This window comes from Panthera uncia (assembly GCF_023721935.1).
Source record: "Panthera uncia isolate 11264 chromosome A1 unlocalized genomic scaffold, Puncia_PCG_1.0 HiC_scaffold_16, whole genome shotgun sequence".
Lineage (NCBI taxonomy): Eukaryota > Metazoa > Chordata > Mammalia > Carnivora > Felidae > Panthera > Panthera uncia.
The window spans coordinates 49,343,224-49,370,856 of record NW_026057576.1 but is presented as its reverse complement, the minus strand read 5'-3'; the positions used below and the strand labels follow the sequence as shown (position 1 = coordinate 49,370,856).

Sequence of the window (27,633 nt, the reverse complement as noted above, 5' to 3'; positions counted from 1 at the left end):
TTTTTATCTCACTTTTCTCAGCAGTGACATTGGACTGGCTGTATCAGATAGTTATTTGGGTTTTGTGTTCCTTTAAGTGTAATAGAGAGCCTTCAGGATTTAATTATTTGAAAGTAGCTGTAAAGGGAAAATTCAGTAAATTTATTTAGTGAATATAAAAGGTTATTTTCGGAAGAGAAGTGGAAGACTGTGTGTTGGGTAGTTATGGTTTTTCATTGAAAGTACCGAAGCTTAGTGTATTTAATTACTATAATCAACTACTCTGTTTAAAAGTCACATTTATTTATGTTGCTAATTATAAAGGCAGTATATATTGTAGATAGTTTGAAAAATGCAGAACATTTTTACAAAGAGGAAATAGAAATTAAAAATTAGAAATCCCTCTTAAATTCCTATTAACCAAAACATACCCACTATAAACATTTATATATATATATACATTAAAAGTATATTATTTCTGCACAAATGAAATCATACTATATTTGCTGTGCTATATTTTTTTTCCTTATACTCTTCCTTCCCAATATTGAGTGGGGAGAAAGTACAGTATGTTCTCAGTGACTGTAAGACAGGATTCAGTGTGTAAAGTATAATTTCAGAGTTCATACGTATGATAAAATGTTCTCAGCCAAACCTCAAAAACAAACACAAACAAACTTATTTCACAACAACTTTTATTCCTCTGCTCAATAATTCAAAGCTAAATATGATTGGAAAACTTGAAGTTGATTTTTATTTTATTGTATTTTGAAAACATATCAGTATTCTGGAAACAAATTAATTTTCCCCCTTATTAAAAAAATTTTTTATGAAGTAAGGTGCAGATGAGAATCTATAGTGGTTAACCTAGATAGGTGGGTAATTTCTCTTTCCTGATCATTTGGCTAACATTTTATGGGCTTACCAAAACCAGCTAGTGCTCTGTTCCTAAGCAGCATATCTGAGTTGCCTATTTTAATATATTTGTTATTATGCCCTGAACTTACCAGAGAGACAGCTCAGGAACTTGTTCAGTAAGTAGCCTCACTCTTTTTTGGTAAGGTTCAGTACTTTCTCTGTTACCATAGGAATCTTATATAAATAAACCGTAGCTAAAAATGTTATCTGTGAAGAGTCTCCTTTGAACTTTGAAAAGTCATGATTGGTAGCAGTAGAATAAGCATTTTTGAAGACTGAAAGGGTAGAGTAGTTTCCCATTGGCCTCAGAACAGAGCCCTATATTTTGTTCTTAGGAGATCTTTGAGTTCAGATTCATTTCCTGTAAGTGCATAAGCAGATAGAAATCTTGAACAGCATGTTTTTACTTTCTAGTGTGTTTCAGGAAAAGAAACTATATCAACTGGAAATTTTTCACTGCTTAGTGCATTTAATCAATTGAAACTCTATACAGGCCACCTCTGTAATCTTGGCTATAATTAAGTCCGCTAGTATTTTAGATAACTTCTCTAAAGACCGTCCTACTAGTTTAACTTCTCAGTCATGTCTGTATTCTTCAGAAACCTTGCAAATGATAATCAGAACTGCAAGTGACTTGCCTGCAACTGATTTGACCATTGTCTGGAAAATCTATTTCTGATTTGCAGTGGTTTTTAGCACACAACAGAGAGTAATTAAATATTTATTATATGCCTATCATGTGCTAGGCACTGGGTTAGCCACAGGACATATTAAGCCAGCTCAGGCATGCTCCTTGTCTATAAGGAGACCACAGGAAAAAGGAAACAAAAAAGGTCAGCTATACTATAATAAATGGTATAACAGAGGTCTCTACTGGATAAGAGTCATGTACAAGGCTCATTTACCCTGTTAGAGAATAAATTCTTAGAGGACAGGGGCTGTTGTGATGTGTATCTTCATATCTCCTATAGTGAGTCGCACAAAATAAGGGTTTAAGAAACATTTATGCTCATCACACTTCTCTGTCAATCTTTAGTTACAGATGTATCTTTTGCTAGATATGGACTGAGTCAGATTTGGTTCTGATCAGGAATGATAAGATAATGAAGGTAAAAATAGCAGTGATCTTTTTGATAGGCAGGTTTTTTGGTGATTAAACCCTATAAGAAGAGGGGACACATCAGTAAACAGTAATATTGTGATTGTACCATTATAGGAATGGCTAAGATGAAACGCTCCTTTTTAAATCTCTGCATTGTATGAGTTATATTGACTTTTTTCCTGCTCATAAGTAACAAGTAACATGACTTTTAACAAAAGAATGCTGATTTGTACTTGAGTCCAAATGAACTTTTAAATTAATAGAGTTTATTTTTTCTGAGTGAATGTAACCTAGTATCTACTTCATTGTTAAAATTTTTATTATATTTTATTATGGCTTCCTTGTGCTATAAATACTTTTAAAATACTGCCATTGTAGGGCGCCTAGGTGGCTCAGTCGGTTGAGCTTCTGACTCTTGATTCTGGCCCAGGTCATCATCCCAGGGTTGCGAGATGAGTGTGGAACCTGCTTATGATTCTGTCCCTCTCCCCTGTTTATGTCCTCTCTCTCTCTCAAATAAAATAGTGCCATAATTTTTTAACCCTTTCATGTAACTAGATGGTTTTCTGTATCTTGGAATTAAATGCCATGGGTGGTTGTGTTTTGCTTTTTTATGTGTTTTTTTGTTTTGTTTTGTTTTGTTTTAGCCTAGTAAATATTGCAGCATTAATCATTTGCTGTGGCAATAAGCTGTACTGGTGAAACTGCCTGGAAAGTGTTATTAGTTTACCTGTTATAATATATATATATATATATTTTTTTTTCATCTTAAACAGATCATTGAGGTTGGACTTTGTGAAGTTTTTGAATTGATCAAGGAGACGAGATTTTCTCATCCATCACTGTGTCTGAGGAGTCTACAGGCCCTGCTTAACGTGCTTCAGGGTCAGCAGCCGGAAGGCCTCCAGTCAGAGCCCCCAGAGGTCCTAGGTGAGAGCCCTGGGCATTGAATGAAGTCTTTGAATGTAAAAAGCTTCTCTTACGAAGCGTGTACAGCAGCCTGTAATGCAGTTTTGTTTTTTTTTAATGTATTGAAACAGCAAGGGTATAAATTTTAAGGTATTTTGCTATGTTCTACTGGAGTTCCAGTTTTAGAGTTTTAGTTCACACACAGACATTTCTTGATTATTGTGATGATGGGGAAAAAAGCAAAACATAAATCCTTGGAACGCAGAAATAATCCAAGCCTTATAAGTCACTACTAACTTAAATCGTTCTTGTTAAACCTTTGGCCGAAATAGCTAACATTGACTTTCTCTAACTTTATATATTATTCTGGATAGTTAAAAAAGTGGGAAGAAAGTGAACAAATGCTACCAACCCCAAACAGCACAATTACTTTCCAAACAGGGCATTTCTTTTGTATTCATTATAAATAAAAATTAATTTTTGTTATAGATAATGCTTTTGAATTAGTAGCAACTTCCATTAAGTAAATATGTTTGCTTTTTGTAAAGTGTATTTGAATTTTATGAACACATGCCTTTCTTGCTATTGATGCAGGTTGAACACATGAAGAAGTTAGGAGCTCTTGAGGAATAGAAATAGAGATGGAGGCATAAGTTTGAAATTGGCTAATTGATTTTTTCTGATGCTAACCATGGGCCTTGAAAGTCTAGATTTTTCTAAATCTCAAGCATTAGTTCATATCAGAATCATATGGACCCTACCCGCAGAGTTTCTGATTCAGTAGATTTGGCATGGGTCCCAAGAATTTGCATTTAGAGTAAATTTCTGGGTGATGTTGCCAGTACTGCTCATCTGAGGACCGCACTGCTGGTCTGGACTAGAGTTTGATTTTTTTTTTCTACTTGGCTATTTGGTGTTTATTAGACGCACATGTGAGAACCTAATTACAGATCATACAGGTTTTGTTTTGGTGGTTGTTTGTTTGTTTGGCTGTGGGGGGTGGTAGTGTCACATGGTGATTAGTTTTTGTGTTGGATTTTTTTTTTTTTTTTTTTTTTTTTTTTGTTTAGTCAGGGAGGAGAGTGCTTGCCATGAAAACAAGCTGAGGATTTAAAAAACACAATACCCTCCCCCACCCCATGTTATTAAACACTACTACTAAATAAAAGCTGTCATATGGTAAGAAGCAGGCACCTTGTTGATTACTGTTATGGTAACACAAGTGATCGTATTACTATTGTGATGCATTACTTGGCATCACAGCATCTTACCAAAGCTTTTTATTTATTTAATTGATTATATTTAAGGATATTTTGCTGTTCTTAGCTCTAGTTTGTCAATTAACAAATAATTGAAATATTTAAAATATCCACTAAAACCTACACATCCTATTTATTACTTTGAACAGCATGCTAGTCATTTCTTTTTCCTAGATCCTCTGCCATTCATTTATCTTTTATTAGTTGTCATATACCTTGTTTAGTATCTAGTCTATGTATAAATACTCCCTTTCCTTTATGCTTTTCAAAATAGATCTTGTTCTTAATACTGTTTTTGAAATTATAATGTGTGCTTCAGCTTAATCATCTTCTATTAAAACTTTCACCTGATTAATTTGTTTGTTTTTATTTTCTTGTTAACAGTTTCAAATGCTGCTATAATTCTTTGGTTTCTCTTTTATCCTTTCAGTGTTTGCTTCCTATCTCTTCCCTGTTTTGACTTATTTTTATATTGAGGGATTTAACATCACTTTATATTTCTTATTTGAAATGGCTTAATTAGCTCAAAGATGTAATTTGGCTCTTTAAAACTAAATTTCTATTGAAATCTGGCTGTTTTTTCCTTTGATCTAATAGCATAATCACATTAGTATGCTTTGTTTTTCATTTTATCCATGAAAATATATATATATATATATATATCTATCTATCTATCTATCTATCTATCTCACTCTCACTGTTGGGATAGCTTGATGATTATGATACACCAGGCTTCTTCTCTTAGCAAATGGATTTTGATTTAGAAATTGTCTAGTTAAAAAAAATCATTGTTATATCTATCTTTCTGTTCATTTGAAAGTTGGAATGTATGTTCTTAAGTATTCACTTAAATGTAATAGTATCTCCTGTGTGCTGTACTATGAGCATATAGTTCAGGGGTGATCAGTACAGACATTGTTGCTGTTATTATGGGACTTAGCATCAGACAGTTGGACGCTTGTGTGATTGCAGGTATGGGTAAATAGTATGGGGGAAAGGAGAGGAAGTTCTAGGAGTCTATAACAGGCCTCCTTGAAGATGTGACATTGGAGATTTGAAGGATGAGTAGGAAGGAGTTAACTGAGTTTCTAGGCAAAAAGGACAGCATGCTATAAGTCTGACACAGAAAGGAGAATGACTGAACAAAGATTGGCTAGGATGTGGAGAGTGAAAGGAGGGAGGGCTTTGCCATAGGTGAGGAGGGAGGCAGAGACTAGATCATGTGGAGCTTCATTCATCATGTTAAGGGAGCCTGGGTATTGTTGTAGGAGAAATGGAAGGTCACTCACTATCTCCTCATGCTTAAAAAAATGTTCTTAATTTTATAGCACTTCTGTTTTCTTCCACTTGAATCTAACTTTTTTTGATGGCATAGATTCTTAGTCTTGTTTGCCAAAGTACTACCACAACCTAGAATCGTTTCTCATGCACAGGAAGAATTCAGTGAATATTTGCTGAGTAATTAAAAGATGAAGGGGCAGAAGGATAATGATGGAAGGAAGGATGGACAGACGGAGAAAGGGTAGATGAAAGGATGAGGGAAAAGGATAGTTGGAAGGAAGCACGAAGGGAAGGCTAAATGAAAGAAAGGAAAGACTGAAGGATGTACAGGCACATGAAGAAAAGTAGGGAGAATGGAAAGAAGGAAGAGGAGTAGGGACAAATTAACAAAGGAAAAAATGGATTTTAAATGGAAAACCAGATTTTTGGTTTAAAAATTCTCTTTGGATATAAAAGAACAAAAGTGAAGGTGGGAGCTAATTTTTGAACACTTTTTAGTAGTCTGATTAACAGGTGCTGATAGAGAGCATAGTTTGGGAAGATGGTCATGAGACAGAGCAAGTGGAGGAATTCGGAAGCGAAAGTGACAGGGCTTACTAGGGATGAGATACATGGGAGATGAGGAATGGACAGAGGAAGGCTAGCTCTCTGTGAGTTAACGAATAAACCACAGATGGCTTTTAGTTTTTGGTGAGTTGCAGTACACGAATTCTCTTTTCTCTTTCTTTTGCTCTCTCTTTTCCCTTTCCCTTTCTTCATCTTCCTCAATTTTTCTTTTTCTGATTCTGTTTCTTTCTCCGTCTTGAGTGTTCACTCTTTAAGGATTTTCAAAATCCCTTCCCTTCTGCAGAAGAAATGCCTACAGGTCTGTTGGTTCAGTTCTTGGACAGAGTTGTTCAGGGAATTTTGCATGGAAACTTCTGGTGACCATCAAATGTTCAGGTGTTACTTTACCATCTCTGCCACTAAATGGCTTTATCATTTTGGAAAAATCTCTTTACCTCCCTGTCTCAATTTCATTGTCCATTGAAGGAGGAGGATATCTGTCCTATTGACTTGGAGGTTTTTCTAGGGTATAAAATGAATTACATACTTGTTTATAAATGTGAACTGCTGTTATGTTAGCAGTAAAACAATTTTATATTAAAAAAAATTATAGCATGTATTTTTTATGTATTCTGTTGTTTTACACAAACAAATTTTCTGGACACTTAACATTTTAAGAAGCTCCAATTCTTCCCAGTGTGAAAGGTTAAATAAGTACAGTGAGTAGTCTATTACTTGAGAGGATATTTCTTGAATGTGTGAATGCCTCAAGATAAATTTCTTTTAAACAACCTGGGATAGATCCATTTATTTACAAAAGTGAAGAGTTGAACTAAGTGTTCTCTGAGGTCCTTTGTATATAAATATTCTAACTTTGCGGGGGGAAGGGTAACTAAAAAGGAACTAATACAAAGTAAGTGTTCTAGCTGCCTTAAATATTTTTTTTATAATGAGGCAAGTTATAAATAAATACACATTTAATGTTCTGTATGTTGAATGAATATAACTGAGTTCTATTTTATTCACAGAGGCTCTCTTCCAGCTCCTTTTGGAAATCACTGTTCGAAGTACTGGAATGAATGACAGCACAGGACAGTCTCTGACAGCACTTTCCTGTGCTTGTCTCTTTAGTCTGGTGGCTTCTTGGGGAGAAACAGGAAGGACACTTCAGGCCATCTCTGCTATCCTCACCAACAATGGCAGCCATGCTTGCCAAACTATACAGGTATTTCATTTATAGCTGCTTAGAAGGTACAAGATGCCAGGTTGGAATTTCACCTTAATTTCTGTCAGTAGGAATCCTCTGGTTTTGCTCACTCATTATAGTGATTTGATCTATCCAAGGTTGATATGTGAATAATCCACAGTATATAAAGGTAATAAAATGAAATTTGGCAAAAAACTGTTTAACTTTTAAGCTGGGCTTTGTATCAACACTCCAGCCACCTCTTCTTTTGCATTCCCTGTTCTCTGCCCTCCCCCACCTCCCATCTTTCCCTAGTTTTTAAGTATGGAATTTTCAAGTATGCTCAGTGTCCCAATCCCTGCACTGTTCGAGAATCAAATGTAGTTTCTTATGGATTGATTTGTTTCTGAGCTTCTTCAGCTTTGCATATAACATTTTAAGCTTTTAATGTCTGATTGTGGAAGAAACTCTTTATTATTGTTAGTACTGGGAAATAGAATTCTCCTTATGGGCAAACTTGATTTAATTCCTTTGGATTGTTCTAGAAAATTGAGTAAGAAGTTACAGTTTTAGGTCTCTGTTATGTGCTCTTCACTGGCCCCTTGGACAACATCCAGAACAGATGGAAGGACTGCTTCAATCCTGTTATTAGCAGACCAAGATAGCAAAAAGGGTATATGGGTCATTTTCTTGAACTTAATTCAGCAATGTTGAACTCTCCTTGTCAAACATGAGCAATCCCCTTATTCTAGATTTCTATTCTAGATTCTATTCTAGATTTTCCTCTTTCTGCCCTGCCTGAAATCTTCTTTTCCCTTTTTATGATCCTTAATATTTTGAATTTCCTATAATGCAGTGTTTTTCAGAACTGTGTTCTGCAGTGGTACTTTGAGGTTCGGCAAAATTTCAATTTAAACACATGCTTAAAATACACAAATAATGCTTAATTTTAATGAAATAACACATTTACATATCATATACCAAATTTTAAAAATATAGTGACCATAAAAACATGAGCTTATCAGACACTGTGTGATTTTTTCTTGTGTAGACTCCTTTCAGAGGATATGAGGTGAGATCTAAATGATGAGTTGAAAGTAGCCAGTCCAAAGGGAGGAAGTGTTACCGCTGGGGATGTGGAGGGAGAAATTTTCTTGGTATCCACATGCTAATGCATGGAGATGGAGATTAAGATTAAGAGTAGAATACTGAAGTCTGAAAGAAGTTTAGTATAGTTCTAGTATAGAGAGCTTTCAGCTAACAGAGACAGGAATTACATGTTTATCTGTCTGATTGCAATATGCTTAAGCACTAGGCTGTGCACAATTACTAGATCCCCTGAATCAATAGCTGAGGTTCCCTGGACCTGCCCTGTCACTACATTCCCATCACCAGCCCAAACACCATGTTAAAGCCTATTATCTTAACATTATCTTTTTTTAAGTTTATTTATTTTTGAGAGAGAGAGAGAGAGAGAGAGAGAGAGAGAGACAGAACAAGCCGGGTAGGGCAGAGAGAGGGAAATACGGAATCTGAAGCAGGCTGCAGGCTCTGAGCTGTCAGCTCAGAGCCTGATGCGGGGATTGAACCCACAAGCCATGAGATCATGACCTGAGCCAGAGTTGGACGTTTCACCCACTGAGCCACCCAGGCACCCCTATCTTATACGGTGTTCTTCATGACTTGGCCTCATTCCACCTACTAACTTCAGTTCACAAAATTCTCTTGGCCAGGCTATGGGTGGAGGTAGAAAACTCTTCCCGGAGAATGTATAACTCTAACATCTCAAATTGTTTTGGGATTCAAATGCATATTAGCTGTCTTTTTCCAAAGATATTAAGCTGAGATTTTAAAGTAGGGTAGGGATGATAGTACCATGAACCTACCATATTGAAGGAGACTTAAAATCTTTTTTTGGAGGAATGAACTCGAGGCTTTAAAGGCACATCTGAGCTTACAAACAAAAACAACATAGAAAAAAAAGGCACCGTTATTGAGAGTTAGTAGAAACAAATATGGCAGAATCAGTCCTGCCTAGTCTATATATATTGAAATTATTTGATATAAAACATAAAACGTGTGTGTGTATGTATAATGTTTAAATTAATAAAAGAAGGTATCACAAGTACAATTAAGGAATAAGAATGTAAATGTAAAAAGTAATCATATCAGAAAATGAACCAAATTCAACTCCCGGAAATAAAAAAACCAAATAACTACAATCTGAAATTTAAAGGCTGAGTTAACCATTGGATATAAAAAGGGAAAAAAATTATTCAGAATGCAACACAGAGAGACAGAGAAAATATGGAAGACACAATAGGAAACATGAATAGAGAATGACAAAACATAATGTATCAATACAATTTGAGTTCCACAAGGGCAATAATGCATTATGGAGAGGCAGTAGTTGAAATAATGGGCAAAATTTTCCAAAATTGGTAAATGACATGGAATCCTCAGATTAAGGAAGTCTAGTTTATCAGAATAAATTCCCTAGGCCTTGCCACAGTGTTGGTGAGAGAAAATCAAACAGAGAAAAAAAACAGTGTATCTGAGACTTTTTATTATAGCACTGGGTTATCTTAAAACTTTAGTACCATTTTAGAAAGCATGAAAGAAATAGAGTTATGTTGAAGAAACATGTTAAGTTTTTGCTCCTTCCCTAGTTTCAACTTAGGTTATAATAAAGGAATTTTTTTTAATATAAACTTTTAAGAATGGGACACATTTTTGGTAGAGAGAAGTTGGAGAAAGCTTGAATTTAAGTTCCTTAAGAGGCAAATGCCCATAGAAAGTAAGTTGATTTTCATTTAAAACTCCAGATAAGATTTGGAGTTGGATGTAATAGGTACTTGGAAAGTGGTGGTCAGGGCAAGAGCTAAAAATTGATTGGAAATCTGTATTATGAAAGGTAGAGAAACCCAGGGCCCTTGCTTTGCCCTTCCCAGCCAAGCAACTGTCCTTCTGTCATACACCAAAGAGATACGTTTACTGTCTAAAGAAATTGAGTCGGAGAAGCCAGGGGATAGCAGACACAGTTGCAAGTGGAATTAGGAACTAGGCTGAAAATGGAGATTAAGTGAAAGTGTTTGTATTAATGATGAAATTTCCTTATCCTCACTGAGTTTCCAGAACACTGGCCATGAGGCGACTTACAGCTTCTAGGAAAAAGACTGGCAGATTCTTCTTTGGAGAAGGAATGAGAAAAGACCCACAGATGCAGATATTTGAGGGGTCCTCCAATACCCTGTCCATTCACACCGAGCTTCCTACCAGATTTTTAGTAGTTTACTCTTAAAAATAAGTGTACAACCAGATTATTTGGTTTTTGGATGTTGAGTTTGGTAAGTTCTTTATAGATTTTAGATATTAACCCCTTATCCAATATGTCATTTGCAGATATCTTCTCCCATTCTGGAGGTTGCCTTTTAGTTTTGTCGATTGTTTCCTTTGCTGTGCAGAAGCTTTTTATCTTGATGAAGTCCCAATAGTTCATGTTTGCTTTTGTTTCCCTTGATGGAGATGTGTCTAGTAGGAAGTTGCTATGGTTGAGGTCAAAGAGATTGCTGTCTGTGTTTTTCTCTAGGAGTTTGATGGCCTTCTGTCTCACATTTAGGTCTTTCATCCATTTTTAACTTATTTTTGTGTATGGTGTAAGAAAGTCCAGTTTCATTCTTCTGCATGTTGCTGTCCAGTTTTCCCAACACCACTTGTTGAAGAGATTGTCTTTATTCCATTGGATATTCTTTCCTGCTTTGTTGAATATTACTTGACCATATACCTGTGGGTCCATTTCTGGGTTTTCTATTCTGTTCTGTGTCTGTTTTTGTGCTATACCATACTGTCTTGATGACTACAGCTTTGTAATATAGCTTGAAGTCCAGAATTGTGATGCCTCCAGCTTTACTTTCCTTTTTCAAGATTGCTTTGGCTATTTGGAGACTTTTGTGGTTCCATATAAATTTTAGGATTATTTGTTCAAGCTCCATGAAGAATGCTGGTAGTATTTTAATAGGGATTACAGTAAATGTGTAGATTGCCTTGGGTAATATAGACATTTTAACAATATTTGCTGTTCTAATCCATAAGCATGGAATGTTTTTCCATTTCTATGTGTCATCTTCAATTTCTTTCATAAGTGTTTTGTAGTTTTCAGAATATAGATCTTTTACCTCTTTGGTTAGGTTATTCCTAGGTATCTTACGGTTTTTGGTGCAATTATAAATGAGATCGATTTCCTTGATTTTTCTTTCTGCTGCTTCATTATTGGTATATAGAAATGCAACAGGTTTCTGTACATTGATTTTGTATTCTGTGACTTTGCTGAATTCATATATCTGTCTAGCAATTTTTTGGTGGAGTCTTCCAGATTTTCTACATAGAGTATCATGTCATCTGCGAATAGTGAAAGTTTGACTTCTTCCTTGCCGATTTGGATGACTTTTGTTTCTTTTTGTTGTCTGATTGCTAAAGCTAGGACTTCTAGTACAATGTTATATAACAATGGTGAGAGTGGGCATCCCTGTCTTATTCCTGACCTTAGAGGAAAAGCTTTCAGTTTTCCCCCCTTTGAGGGTGATATTAGCTGTGGGTCTTTCATATATGGCCTTTATGATGTTGAGGTATGTTCCTTCTATCCCTACTTTGTTTTTATCAGGAATGGATGCTGTATTTTGTCAAACTTAAACTTTTAGCTTGTTGGATTTGATTTGCTAGTATCTTGTTGAGAATTTTTGTATCCATGTTCATCAGGGATATTGGCTTGTAATTCTCCTTTTTAGTGGGGTCTTTGTTTGGCTTTGGAATTGAGGCAATGCTGACTTCATAGAATGAATTTGCACCCAAAAAACACATAATCCAGTTCAGAAATGGGCAAAAAACATGAATAGACATTTTTCCAAAGAAGACATACAATTGGCTAACAGAGACATGAAAAGATGCTCAATATCATTCATCGTTAGGGAAATACAAATCAAAACTACAGTGAGTTACCACCTGACACCTGTCAGAATGGCTAAAATTAACCACAGAGGAAACAACAGGTTTTGGTGAGGATGTGGAGAAAGGGGAACCCTCTTGAACTGTTGGTAGGGATGCAAACTGGTGCAGCCACTATGGAAGACAGTATGGAGGTTCCTCAAAAAGTTAAAAATAGAACTACCCTGCAATCTAGCAAATGCACTGCTGGGTATTTATCCAAAGGATACAAAAATACTGATTCAGAGGGGCACATGCACCCCAATGTTTATAGTAGTGTTATCTACAATAACCTAATTATGGAAAGAGCCCAAATGTCCATCAATTGATGAATGGATAAAGAAGATACGGTATATATGTACAATGGAATATTAGTCAGCCATCAAGAAGAATAAAATATTGGGGCACCTGGGTGGCTCAATCAGTTGAGCGCCGACTTTCAGTTTTCAACTCAAGTCATGATCTCATAGTTTCTTGAGTTTGAGCCCTACACTGGGCTCTGTGCTGATGGTGTGAAGCCTGCTTGGCATTCTTTCTCCCTCTCTTTCTGCCCCTCCCCAGCTCATGCTGTCTCTGTCTCTCACAAAATAAATAAATAAAAATTTAAAAAAAGAAAGAGAATGAAATCTTGCTATTTGCAATGACATGGATGGAGCTAGAGTGTATTATGGTAAGTGAAAAAAGTCAGAAAGACAAATACCATATGATTTCACTCACCTGTGGAATTTTCAGAAACAAAACAGATGAACATAGGGAAAGATGAACATAGGAAAGAAAAAAGAGAGAGAGGGAGGCAAACCATAAAATAAACTCTTAACTGTAGAGAACAAACTGAGGGTTGATGGAGGGAGGTGGGTGGGAGATGGGCTAAATGGGTGATTGGTATTAAGGAGGGCACTTGTGATGAGGACTGGGTGTTATATGCAAGTGATCATTCACTAAATTCGACTCCTAAAACTAATATTACACTGTATGTTAGCTAACTAAAATTGAAATAAAAGCTTAAAATATTAAAAAAAATAACAAAAAAATAAAATACAACAAAAAAAGCATACAACCAAGTATCACTAGGCTAACATGAAAAACAGAGATTCCCTAAATCGATAATGATAATGATAATAAAAGAAACTTTGAATAAAAAGAATATAGAGACAGAAGAAACTCTAAGAAGACTGTAATTAATATTTTGATGAAGGATAAGAGAATATTGTTTACATTAAACATCAGTATTCTGTTTTTTAAGCTCATAGAACAAGAAAAATTTTTATAAGTTAAGATAACAGCAATAAAATCAGTAGAAGGGTTAGAAGATCAGGTTGAAGCAGTCTCCAGAAAATAGAAAAAAGAGAAAGAAAATAGGTGACATAAAATAAAATTGGATCTAACCAGGAAATACAATCCCTCACAGGTATTCAAACAGAGAAGAGGAAATAAATTACTCAAGAAATCTTACAAGGAAAATTCATGTGCCTCAAAGATATACGTCTTCAGATTGACAGAACACACACTGAGTGCCCAACATTCATTATGAAAAAAGAATCAAACTAGGATACAACTTTGTAAATCAGAACACTGTTAATTAACAGACTGTAAAGTTTCCAGAGAGCAAAGACAGATTATGAACAAATATCAAACAGAATGGCATTAGACTGGTTCAAAGCAGCACTGGCATAGAAAATAACAGTGCCTTCAAAGTTCTCAGAGAAAATGATGTTCACCATACCTAGTTCAACTAGCAGTCATGTTTGAGGGACGATGAAGATGGCTTTTGAACATGCATGATATTGAACAATTTTAACTTCCACGCCTGCCTCTTCTTTAGTTTAGACCAGAACAAGGTTTTATGAGGGGTGTTGCCAAGCAGAAGTAGAAATGATGTTTGACTTTCTTGAAAGGTGTATGGGGAACCCTTAAGGGAATGTGTAGAGAAAACTTAGCAAATGCAAAAATAGGGCCATTGTTGACTTAATGAAAAAAAAATTACACAAGGAAGGAAATGTAATATACAATTTGGCTCATGAGCCATGATTACACAATCATAATAAGTGACCTTTGAATACTAATTTAACCAGAAATTATTATATATAGCTCAATTTTGAGGATTTGGAGAGGGAGGGGAGCATCATTGTTCATAATAGACACCAACAGAAAGTATCTGAAACAAACAAAAATATTAACAGTGGAAGCTTTGGCATATTATATAGTAATATGGATATCAATTCTAGATAAAATAGCCATAAGTTTAATATAGCTACTTCTAGCGAAAGAATTTGTAGTATTCAACTATGTATATATTATATACATAAACCTATTATATATATAAGTATATATAGTATAAATTACATATCTTGGCTGAGTGAGAGGCCTTAGAACTGGAAGAAGAGGAGACTGTATCTATGAACAGCGGGTCACTTATTCCTATGAAAGCTCTACCCTCTACAAAGTGCTGTCCAATGGAAATATAATGTAGTCTATGTATGTAATTAAAATCTTTTTATTAGCCACATTAAAAAGGTAAAAAGAAATAGGTGTGGTTAAATGTGTATGTATGAATGATGTATTTCACTCAACTCAGTATATCTAAAAAATAATTTCAACATGTAATCAATATAATATTAAGATTCTGTACTCTTGTTTTTATGCTAAGTCTTCAAAATCCAGTGGGTATTTTGTATATAAAGCACTAACCACATTTCAGGAACTCAGTAGTCAGTCACATGTGGCTAATGGCTGCTATATTGGACAGTGCGGCTTGGCTATATTGTTGGATGTGGTAAAAGAGGGACAAAAGGTGAGGAACAGAATTTCCTCTGCTGGCAGAGTGCTGGTCCCATGCTGGTGACTGTTGAGGACTCATTTAATGTGACAGGTATTTATAGCAGGTCTTTGATGAATATTGGATAAATGAGTGCTGAATGAATACACCATTAACAAATGAGTTTTCATATTATGGAATATTGTTGATGTTGATGGGTATTAGTCATAATGGAGAAGCAAAGTGGAAGAGAAACATTGGAAATTTTGTTTCATCTGTAGAAGCCACACCATTCTCTTATGCTTAAATTTGTGCTTCGTATCATGAAGCATATTAGTAATTATGCATAACATATAAAAGATATTTTGGCTTATGTGTATTCTAATACGGTATAATTTTATTTATATCCAGTATTCATACTTTTTACTAATCTAGTATGTTTCCGTCCACAAAACTTGAAATCATAGGCAGTACTGGTTATTGAGTGTTTTGGAGAAAGATGCAATATTTCAGTGTTTTGAGCCAAACTGTCAGTTAATAATCTTTGGATTTGACATTTTTATTTTGGGCTGCTTGAAATTTGCTTCTTACAATAAACTTCTAGTTAGTACTTTTTACTGATGTGCCAAACCATGATAATTCTGAGCAATTTATTTTCTCATAAATGATGACATATTACTGAAGTATCTTTATTTTGTCTGTGTTTGGGACATTTAAACATGCTTTTTTATTTGTTTCTTGTCTTTTAAATAGGTGCCAATGATACTAAATTCACTACAGAGAAGTGTACAGGCAGTGTTGGTGGGAAAAATTCAAATTCAAGACTGGTTTAGCAATGGCATTAAGAAAGCAGCTTTAATGCACAAGTGGCCATTAAAGGAAATATCCGTTGATGAAGATGATCAGTGTCTACTTCAGAATGATGGATTTTTTCTTTATCTGTTATGCAAGGATGGATTATACAAAATAGGCTCTGGATACAGTGGAACAGTTAGGGTAATGTGATTCCTTACAGTTCTTAATTCTAGCAGAAGTTATCCCTAATTGTGTTTTGTTTTCAGCTTCATTTTTACAGTACTATTTAATTTTGATGTAATCATAATGGAAACGCAAGTATAAAATGTCATCCGTTTATGTTATTTTTCATTGATTATTAATTATGCAACTGTTGATGGGCTTTTTTGTTACTTTGCAGGGCCATATATATAATTCTACATCTCGCATCAGAAACAGAAAAGAAAAAAAGTCTTGGTTAGGGTATGCTCAGGTAGGAGAATATCCACAATAAACCACACTTTTCTTTCTTATAGAGCATGTGGCTTGTACTTGTTCGATCAATAAATAATGTGACTTCTGTTTAAATAGATATGGTATATTTTTACTAATATGGCTAATAACAATGATACAGTGTAGTATAGAGAACATTGGCTTAGAATTCATGAGAGGTTTACTTTTAGTTCTGACCGTGATCTTTACTAGCTGTGTGACTTTGGACAACTCAGTTAACTTATTTGATCCCCTGTTATTTAGCCAAATTTTGTGAATCTCTAGATAAGAATGGAGACCACCATTACCATTAGTAAATATGAATTGGGAATGTGTCCATGACGCGAGTCCAAATTAGAATTTCTTGCCACAAGACCCTCCACTTTAAGCCTAGATCAGTACCTTCCAGGAAACAGTGCGTGGTCTGCCCAGGGGATAGTTACCTGTATGGAGGATCATGCAAAGTATTCCCAAAGAGAAAAGTGGTAGGCCCATGTTGCTTTCTTAATGCTGTGATCTCATCACCTGACTAATGTGGCCAAATGGGTGTCAGCAATCAGACACACTACTACACTCTTCACCTCCCATGAAGAGAAGCGAATGAAGGATGGAAAAGGGCCAGAAGTGTTTATTTCCATACTCTCCCTTCCTGAGAGGTAAAATACAAGCTCCCTTGTGGAAGGATGTTGAATAAATATGTCCCCGCATACCTGTCTTGCTCAGCTCAGTGCTTGTTGTCATCATCAGATTATAAGATATATTTGAAAGGATTTTGAAAATTAAATAAATTGTTATATGAAAAATAATTGTGCTAGATCAACTATTGGGGAGATTTTGAAATTAAATTTTAAATGTCAAATTAATTTCTCAGCGATTGTCTTTTAAAACTTAACATGGTTCAAAACATCAAATTGTTATTTGCCACTATAGTATGTTATAAGGAATAAGGACATGGAAGTATGTCCAGTGACATATCATTCCATCTCAAACCACTACTCTATTCATTTCTTAATATTAACCTAAATATTTCAGCTATATTTCCTTAAAATATTTCTTAAAGTAACAGTAGTCATTTCTATTATTTACTTGGCAAATGATAAAATAATTTTGAGCAAGATGTCTGTACTGGCCTGTGTGGTGTATCTCATATATGTATCTGAGAATGTAATAGGTTAAATTGATACTCAGTGGTATACAATTTCCTCCTCTTATTAAAGCACACCTCAGAGACTTGTATTTTTAATATTTAATCTGTGGTAGACACGAAATTTGACATATTATCATACCTCAGAAAACTATACAGACCTGTATGACTATTGTTTCTGCTAAACAGCTAATGAAAAGATATTTGTACACATAACACAGCAAAATATTTTGTTGTTTACAGGGTTATTTATTGTATAGAGATGTGAATAACCACAGCATGACAGCCATAAGAATAAGCCCTGAAACACTGGAACAGGATGGTACTGTGATATTACCAGGTATGTTATTCAACTAGTCATTTGTTTTCTTTACAGGTAAATTTTAAGAGATGTGCATGTTGGGCCTTTGGACCTATAAACAATGATTAGCAAGGGATAGTACTTGCTTATAAATAGGTTGAGAAAAATCTTGACATACAAAAATGTTATAGTGTGTATAAAGTTAATGCATATGAGGAAAACAGACATCAGAAATATAGCATAAATCATTTTAGTGTTTGTTTTCAAATCACTGCCCATCTGCAGCCTGGTCCTTCACCCTCACCACCAAGACTAATTCAGCTGCTGAATAAGGGGGTGAGGTTTCTTTGTTGCTCCTAATAAAACCATGACTCTGGCTCTTATAAAACTTGGTGTGAAGAACTCTCTGTTAATTTTTATTTTTACTTTAATAGCAGTACACTTTGGGTTTTCCTCTTCATATGAAAGGGTTTTCAGAGACAGATTTTAGAATGGATCAGGAATTTTTTTTAATTCCATCATTTATACTTTTTAGTAATACTCTGGTAAGGCACATTGGACACATTTCATTTTGCTTTAATTTTGAAGTTGCACATATGCATTTGTCTCTTAAATCACTGTACTTTCTAAATTCTGGGGCAGTGGATCTTAAATTTTGTAGAACACTGGGCAAATGCATGATATCCATTTTAAAATCTTTGAATTTGCATATGCCTTTAATGCATAGTGAGGAAGTTTTTTTATATTAAAATCTTAAATGTTTAATGTGTCTATCAGTAATTTCATGAAGAGCAGCAATACTACTTTTAGGCACTTGACCGTCTGAAAATGATCGAGAACTACTTCTGAAGAATACATTGGGAAGGATAATTGCTCCCAAGCTGCTTGTTAATTTTTTAAAGGTTCCTTCAACTTCATCAAACATTTATTCAGATGTTGCTATGCATGTATATATATATATATATATATATATATATATATATACACACACACACACACACATATACACACACACACACACACACACACACATATATATATATATATATATCCAAATTAGTGTACATGACACCATGTTAAGGTAAATGCCACATTTCATGTGTGTTTCAACAAATAAAGTACTTTGGAAAACATAACTTATTAGAGCTATTTTATAAATCACTGTTTACAGATATATCTACAGGTTTTTTTAAATCACTGCAAGTCCTGGGCCATGCCTCTGGTGATGATGATGATGATAATAATTTTAAAATGATTACATGTACCCCCTTATATATACATATATTAAAAATAATATTTATTGTATAAGTATATATAAGGAAAAAATAAAAACTAATTGTAACCCCACTTCTCATGTATAAACACTATCAGCATATTGGTAAATATCCTATCTTTTTGCTATGTTTAGATGGACATTGTTGTGGAAAAAAAAAAAAAAAAATAAGAGATCATATGCTACCTAATCCTTTTTTTGGACCTATCCCTTTCACTTAATATTCTGCATCTAGTTCCAATATCATTTTAATGTTACAAAATACATTCAAATGGAAGTGCCTCCTAGTTTTTTACCATATAAGTTATACTGTAATGAGCATCCCTGTTGCTCTTTGTGTGTGTCATTTTAGGATAATGTCTTGGAAGAAAAATTTTAAACACTCACCCCCACCATGCACACACCAACAGGTAGATACTAATATAAAAGATTTGCTTCTGAGAAACCCTGATCAATTAACAGAGATTGTGACTGAGAAGATTATTTGAAAATGGCTTATGTATAGCTGTTTTATTTATGATGAAAATATGATAAGAATTGACTTGTTAATGTTTTTGTTCAGTTTAAATCCCTCTACATCATTTAACATATGAAATACAACTTTTAACAGTACAAGTGTGGCTTTCTTTGTTTCATGAATACATGCCATATTCAAGGTGAAGAATGAACCAAACTTTGGGAGGACAGTCCCGTGTTGTATGTCTTCCCAACTGGCAGATGTTGCTTGATATTTTCCTGAAGATGCTGTCTTATAACATTACATGCTGGATAAAGAAAGGATAAAGAGAAAATCTTTTTGAAATCATGCAGCAGGAAGACTTGCGCTCAAGCCCAAAGATACCCGGAAGATACCCATCATCGTTTTTCCATTTCTTTGACCTGGTCTGCAATTTCTTCAATAGCACTCTTTTTTTTTTTTTTTTTTTTTTTTTCGTTTTCCCCCTAACTAGGGGCAACTCTATAGTTTTCACATCAAGAAGCACAAGTAAATTGTCAGGTTTATAGATGGTAATGAATACCATATTTAAAATTGACATAAATCTGGTAATTCCTTGAGCTTCATGTTTCAACTTGTCTTATAGTTTAGCTTGTAAATAAGTTATTTTCAACCTAGCATTGATGAACTTAGAACATACTTTTTTCTGTTAATAATCATTTTAGCCTTTATATGTTGACATATCTTTTATATTGTATCCTATGTCATTTACTCTCCATGTCTGGTGACAGATTGCCTCAGATCATGAGAATTTTTGCTACTCTTCTTGCGCCACTTCACTCCTCACCCCTGCATTTATCTGAAATTATAATGAGTTTTTCTTCTTTGCTTTTTAGTTTAAAATCTTACTGCTTAGAGCTTGGGAAGCATCTTTCTTGCGCCTCTTTGTATTCTGTACAGTGGACTAGGAACTCTTTCTTTCGATTTCTCCTCTCTTTGATTACCAAGTCTCTTGGGCTACCAGTGGGCCTTGTCTCCCAGTTTCTATTTCCAGTTTGTGATCACTGAATTCTCTATTTGGTAAGGGTCTGCCTGTGTTTTGCATATTTATAATAAGGAAGTATGCTAGTATGAAGCTCCTGGGCAAAGATATGGAGTAATCCAGCTTATTTGGGTGGGCTCCATTACTGCATTCCAAAACCAGAATTTTACGTTTTGTTGATTCAGGTGCAAATAGAAATGAAATATTATTTTGGTATTGTAATTAATGGAGAGATTCATCCTAGTTCTCTGCAGTTATTTTGAGAAGTGTGTGTGCTTTTATACTTGCTTGCTGAACATTTGTTTTTCCAAAAGGATACAGTTTATATTTAGATGTTGATTTTGCTTGTAGTTTCATGTTGTTCAGTAGCAATCACTAACACATGTTCCAGTGGTCCTTCTGTAATACTGGTATCCCTTGTTACAATGGCATTTGTGCATTATTTTGATCAAAGTAGATAGTGCACTGTTCCACAGAGATACATATATTGATAAAACACAATAATTCCAGCCAAAATATATGAGTGCTTTCAGACAAAAGAAATACATAAACCTAAGTGTGTTTGTTGTACAAAGCAGATGAACATTTAAAATGTGTAGCATGCTGTGGGCGCCTGGCTGGCTCAGTCAGTACAACATGTGACTCCTGATCTTGGGGTCGTGACGTGAGTTCAAGCTCCAGTTGGGCATTGAGCTTACTTTAAACACACGCGCGCGTGCGTGCGCACACACACACACACACACACACACACACAAATGTATACATAGCATGCTAAATGCTGAAAATGCTGGGAATAACCATTAAACTTCTAAGTGGAAATGGTATAACCAGTTCTGTTTGATAAAGCAAGGGATATCTGTAGCTGGATGCCATAGACCTCAAATGCAGAAGCTTTAGGTCTATCTGTATTTTTCTGTGACACTAATGACTGTGATGTATATCTGAAGGTAGAGTGTTGCCTACATTGCATGTATTGAAATGATTATAACCAACATTATAGTTTGTTCATCATGGTGCATGTTTATTATCAGACTACATCTAATACTAATTCATTTTGAAATTAGGTGGGCTTTCAGGTCCTTGATTATGGAAGATTTATAAATGTAAGCACAAAATGTAATAATAGTTGAATTACTTAGTTTCTGCTAATTTGTAATTCTTTATTAAAAAAGCACAGTATCCCTTTAAGTTTAAGTTTATCCTTATTGCCTGGAGAACTCTCATTCTGACTTCAACAGAGGAGTAAAGTCATTTTGTGAGCTATTTATTTATATTGTAATATAATTACTTTTTCCTCTTCTTGTACAGATTGCCATACTGAAGGTCAAAATATTTTATTCACTGATGGAGAATATATTAATCAGATCGCTGCTTCAAGAGATGTAAGTACTCTGAATCATGAATAGCTGGTGTAAATGGAATCCCTTTCTCATAAATTATTTGTTATTAATTAGTATAAAGCCTTGGAAGACCAGTTTATGCAACATAATACTCTGAGTGTTTTCTTTCTTTTAGGATGGCTTTGTTGTCAGAATTTTTGCCACAAGCACTGAACCTGTGCTACAACAAGAATTACAACTTAAACTGGCCAGAAAATGTTTACATGCCTGTGGAATCTCACTATTTGATCTGGAAAAGGACTTGCATATTATAAGTAAGATAGTCAAATAAGCCTTTCTCCCATATTTAAGTTTTCAGATTCTTTATTCTTTTGAAAACTAGTACAGTGTTTTAAGCATTGTGTGTTATGTTTTGGCAGTTACTTTGCTGTTACTATAAAGCAACTTATGAATTAGTATGCATAAGTAACTAGGAAATATGGCCTTTAAACAGAGTGTGTTATATGAACACCATTTGAAGAAAGTGACTAATGATTTTCTGTTTTCATTTTAAATAGAGCAAATGAAAATAAACTTACATTTGATAAGAATTATAGGCAGCACTTAGGGACATCCTTAATTTATATGTTCTATCTTTATTCAATTATTTAAAATTTTGAAAACTTGCGCTGTAAATATTACTACATTAATATACATAGTTCCCTCATTAAAACCTTTGATTGTTAATTTGAACAGATTTTTAGGACAGCCAGTAGATCCCGTAGATTGTGACAATGGTAATTGGCCTAAAACACTGATTAATAATCTTTCATTTGGATGCAGAAATAGGGACAGCCACAGAATATTTCTTTCTTAGTATACATCCTCCTGCAGTGTCCTAGTAGTAATTAGGATCCTGTTTCCCAGGAGGCTCTCAATTTTGGTTTGCCGTGCTGTTCCAGGTTTAATAGTGCCATTTCTAACATGCAGGATTCTTTGCAAGACCCACCTTTTTGACTATTATCTCATTAAGTTTAATAAACTTGACATGAGTGATATGCTTTGCCTATTTTATTTAATTATGTAGTGTTTTTATAATTTTTCCATAGAAAGTACTGAAATTGTAGTTTTTAAATTTAAAAAGCTCATAAACTAGTAGTTTATATTAGACAAAATCATAAAATATACCATATGTAATTATTTACTCATAGTTTTAGAATTTAAAAATATGCATAAGGGTCTTTGTTATGTATGCATGCATATGTATCCAAATTCATGGAGTAGCCACATGAAATGTTCTTCTGTAGAAAAGAGCATGGAACAAAGAATCTAATATACCTTAATTCAAATATCTGCACGACATTGTTCAAGCCCAAACGACTCTGTGTCTGCACTAACCTCATCGAGTAAACCAGGCAGTATATTTGTGAAAATTGAATGGGATAAGGTTCATGCACTATGTAATGCCTACTACCTAATAATAATGCTCAATAAAAATTTCTTAATTCATTAATTCAAGAAATATTGCTGACATTGGTTTTAAACATTTTTTTTATGTTTAAAAGATTAATTTGGCACTAGTTTGGAACAAGTTAAAAATTTATGGTAATTTTATCTTTCCTTGGAGTACGGTACATACTGTTAATTTTTTTTAAGTCAGGAATATGGCATATTTTGTCATCCTTGTTTTTTCTTTTTTTTAATTGAAGTGTAGTTGACACACAATGTTACATTAGTTTCATAGTGATTCAACAAGTTTATTGTCATCCTTGTTTTTGAATGGTACTGAGTTGACCTTTCAATAACTCAAAATAGTGCAAAATTATGATTTACATTGTTCATCTTAAAATATAGTAATATTTATGAGTCTTGTATTATCAGGCACAGGATTTGATGAGGAGTCAGCAATTCTTGGTGCAGGGCGAGAGTTTGCACTAATGAAAACAGCAAATGGAAAGGTAAATTACTCTTTAGTATTAAAAATGAACATCCTATGTTTTATGAGATAACCAATTGGTATAATCAGTTGATTAGTTTATTTACATAGACCACATGTTTAAACATAATTGAAATTTTGATTTTAAATTATTTTATGTTTTTTTAATATGGTGAAGTTTTATTCATGTTGAAATAGTATAAAAGAAAATTGTGAGATACAAGAGTATAAAACTTTATAAAATATTACATTTTTACAGATATTTTAATTATGGAGCTTTTAATTCTTTGAGTGGGAATGAATTCATATTTTGAGTTTATTTTGATGAACACATTTATTGCAAATTTCTATAAATGTTCAGAAATATAAAGACTACAATTTGGGGAAAGTAGGAGCAAGTATAAGTGACAGATTGTAGAGCTCAGTCTGTAGAGATAGAAGCTTCTTTCTTATCTCATGGGTGTGAGAATAAAGTGAGGTAATTACAAGAATTTTGAAAATTACAATGACTAGGGGAGCCTGGGTGACTTACTCGGTTAAGCATCTGACTTTGGCCCAGGTCATGATCTCATGGCTCATGAGTTCGAGCCTTGGATCCTGCTTCAGATTCTGTGTCTCCCTCTCTCTCTGCCCCTCCCCCGCTCATGCTCTGTCTGTCTGTCTCTCTCAAAAATAAACATAAAATTTAAAAAAAAGAAAATTAAAATTACTAGGCAATTATGGTATATTAATATGTAGGGTTTTTTACATTAGGAAAACAAGTTGAGAATTTTATCCATTTCCTCCTCTTGTGAGGTTAGAGTATATTTGTGAAGTATATTTTTATTCATATCTATCAGGAGACTTATAATGGAAGATTATAGATACCTTGAGTAGATACGAAAAAGCTATTATGAACTGGATCTTTAGAAAAATATGTATATTTCTCTCCTACCGATTGATCTCACTGAAGTATAAAAACAGTTTGGTTTCTTGTTATTTTTGTTTTTTAGTAAGATATGAAAGTCTTTTTTCTCTCATGTGAAACCTGGTACACTACCCCAAAAGGCACCATAAATCTCTGTCTCTCTCTTACTCCCTCTTTTTTTTTTTTTTTTTTTTTGATATATAAGATATATTATACTGGCAAGTACCAGAGTCTTGGAATCAAGCAAGGTGGTCCTTCAGCAGGAAAATGGGTTGAACTACCAATTACAAAATCTCCAAAGATTGTACACTTTTCAGTTGGACATGATGGTTCTCATGCCCTTTTAGTTGCAGAAGATGGAAGCATATTCTTTACAGGATCTGCTAGTAAAGGAGAAGATGGAGAGTCAAGTAAGTTGACTAAGAAACTGGACATTCAGTAAAAATATTGTGGAATTTATTAACATAAGGTATATCAATTTCAGTAGCCTTACCAGATTAACCTTACCAGATTAATAGATGATTTTACATTGTGGCATAATCAGTTAATAGTGTACTGTTCATTAAAGAACTGGGATTGCTGATTTCAATGTAGAGTTGATTTTCGTAAATTTTTATATATACTTTTTGTATGTATATATTGCTATTCATCTGTTTTGCTCATTGGTGTTATTTTTAAAAACGTATTTATTACAATATATTATCTTAGGTCACCCAAAATTTTATAAGGAATATATATTTCAGAATGAAGTAAACCTTTTGTTGCCTTGTATAGTAGCTTTAGTTATGGGTCACTATTCTTGGTGTTATTTCTCTGTAATTAAATCATTCCTAAACAATGAAAACAATTTTATCTCTTATCTTTCCTATATTGCTGTTCAGTCTTTCTCAAAGTGCCATTTTTCTCTTTTTGTAACTTCCCATATACTTTACATGTTTTAGCACAGTGGAGTAGCATCTTATGAGGATTAGGTTTGAATTCAACATCTAATGTAAAAATCATGTGTAAATAAAAGTTACTTGGGAAAAAAAACGCATAATGTGTATTGCCATCTCAGAAACTTGAGCACAGCCAAGTTTCCTTCTAGCATTTGGAGGACCTTGTTCTTTCTTTGAGCATGAGATAGTGTAGTTGCTGTATACATGTATATGGGTCATGTTATATGAAAAAGTATAATGGTATTTTAAGTCCCAGAGTTGTGCCCAGCATAGCAATATGTTTTTATTCTGAAAGGCATCAAGAACTGGGATTGACCAAAGGAACAGAAGATTGATATTCCTCGTCTTTTGCTCATTTCAGGGATTTAGTTTTTGATAGCAGAGGCTACTTGGATCATCATCCACATTTAAATTTATTTACTCTTTCTCCATATATGTATTTCCCATCCACTAACTGGGTGCTTAAACATGTGTTCAACGAATGAGGAACTGATTTCACTTTCTAGGATCTAGCATAAGAAAGCATGTAAGGTAGAGTTTGAGAGAAAAGGGAATTTATATACATATATAGTTATATATGATGGTGAAATGGTGTTTATATATATATATGTATATGTATATACATATATACATACATATACATATACATACATACATATATATACATATATATATATGTATATGTATATATATATGGAATAGTGTTAATAATGTGTAAATAGCTAATACAGAGATTGAGGTCCCCAGAAGTTTGTTAGAAATTGGTGTTTCTCATTGGAAATTTTAACATATAACAAAGAAAAGGATCTGACAGTGATAGCCTAAGTATTAATTAGCCATATGAGGCTTGCAGGTTGACTCATTTTAATTGACATGTTGGGAATCCCAGGCCTTTGTGAAAATAAATAAAGTGTGTCATAAATGCATATATTTTTATTTATACATAGATGTCTTAAATTAATTTTGTTTTGTGTTATTTTTTAAGCTAAGAGCAGACGGCAATCAAAACCCTACAAACCTAAAAAGATAATTAAGATGGAAGGAAAGATTGTGGTGTATACAGCCTGCAATAATGGAAGTAGTTCTGTTATTTCTAAAGATGGAGAGCTATACATGTTTGGGAAAGATGCCATTTACTCTGACAGTTCAAGTAAGTTCAACTTAAATACATTTCACTTTTATACAAAGAAAGTCCAATACTAGACATTATTTTGGAAAGATATGTCTAGAAAATTAACAGTTCTAGCATATTTTCTTTACTTTTTCCACATTTCTTTCAGCGACGGACCATACCTGCCTGTCCACCAAGCTGCGACACACTGTCAGTTCTCAATAAATATATATTGGATAAATGCACAAATTTTAATCGGTGTTAGCCAGCAGGATTTTAGCAAGCAATAGCTAGGCTAAATACTGTTTTTAAACTATACAAGAGCCCACTCCCAAATTTTGATTCACTCTGTCAGTTGAGGCCAACTGAGGATCTAAGTATTACCACATTAAGGCAACTCACATATCGTTTGAGTAGAGTTCAATTTAATAATTAATTGCTAGAAATATTCAACACATCATTTCCCCAGCATGAGACCATCACTTAAACTTCCAAACAGAAATTTTATTCTATTTTCCTTTTTATGAAGAAATTCACAGGCTTTACATATTCACCTCATATAAAATCCTGCCAAGTGGGCTGTCACAATCATACTCATTTCTTAAGGGCTAGAAAGAAAATCTAGCAACCAAATATGACAAATTTTTGCAATTAGAGTTTATAAATATAAAACTCTCTATTTGGCTAGTCCCACCCCACATATCCACTCATTACAGTAACTTTTGGTTTTTCAGTTACTCAGTCACATGGCAAGTAATTCTTAAGACTCTACATGTACAAGACAACTGTGCTGGGAACTGGGGATATAATAGTAAATATAGGAGAGAGAGAATCCTTCCATAACTAAATAGGGAGATAAGTAACTCATCAATGATAAATCAGTTACATTACCAAAATCATCTCCCCAGGGTACTACCAAGAACATGTCATGTGAGCATCTAAATGAGTGTAGGGAAAGCTTTCCAAAGTAGTAGCTAAGGTAGAGCTGCACTGGCCAAGCTCCAAGATTAGCCCTGCCTAAAACTACTGGCACTGTTCCCAGCAA

General features: G+C 34.1%; 1 protein-coding gene across 7 annotated transcripts in view; it reads left to right on the top strand.

Moving 5' to 3' along the window:
* The window catches only part of MYCBP2 (MYC binding protein 2), a 283,512-nt gene that overhangs the window by 46,727 nt on the left and 209,152 nt on the right, over positions 1-27,633 (top strand). For all 7 annotated transcript variants that reach the window (XM_049647093.1, XM_049647092.1, XM_049647095.1 and 4 more), the window contains exons 4-13: positions 2,776-2,929; positions 7,023-7,219; positions 15,669-15,911; positions 16,111-16,182; positions 17,569-17,665; positions 21,686-21,759; positions 21,893-22,031; positions 23,578-23,654; positions 24,745-24,949; positions 26,463-26,627. In XM_049647093.1, coding sequence (XP_049503050.1) covers positions 2,776-2,929; positions 7,023-7,219; positions 15,669-15,911; positions 16,111-16,182; positions 17,569-17,665; positions 21,686-21,759; positions 21,893-22,031; positions 23,578-23,654; positions 24,745-24,949; positions 26,463-26,627 — 1,423 coding nt within the window. The remainder of the gene's footprint in view (positions 1-2,775; positions 2,930-7,022; positions 7,220-15,668; positions 15,912-16,110; positions 16,183-17,568; positions 17,666-21,685; positions 21,760-21,892; positions 22,032-23,577; positions 23,655-24,744; positions 24,950-26,462; positions 26,628-27,633) is intronic.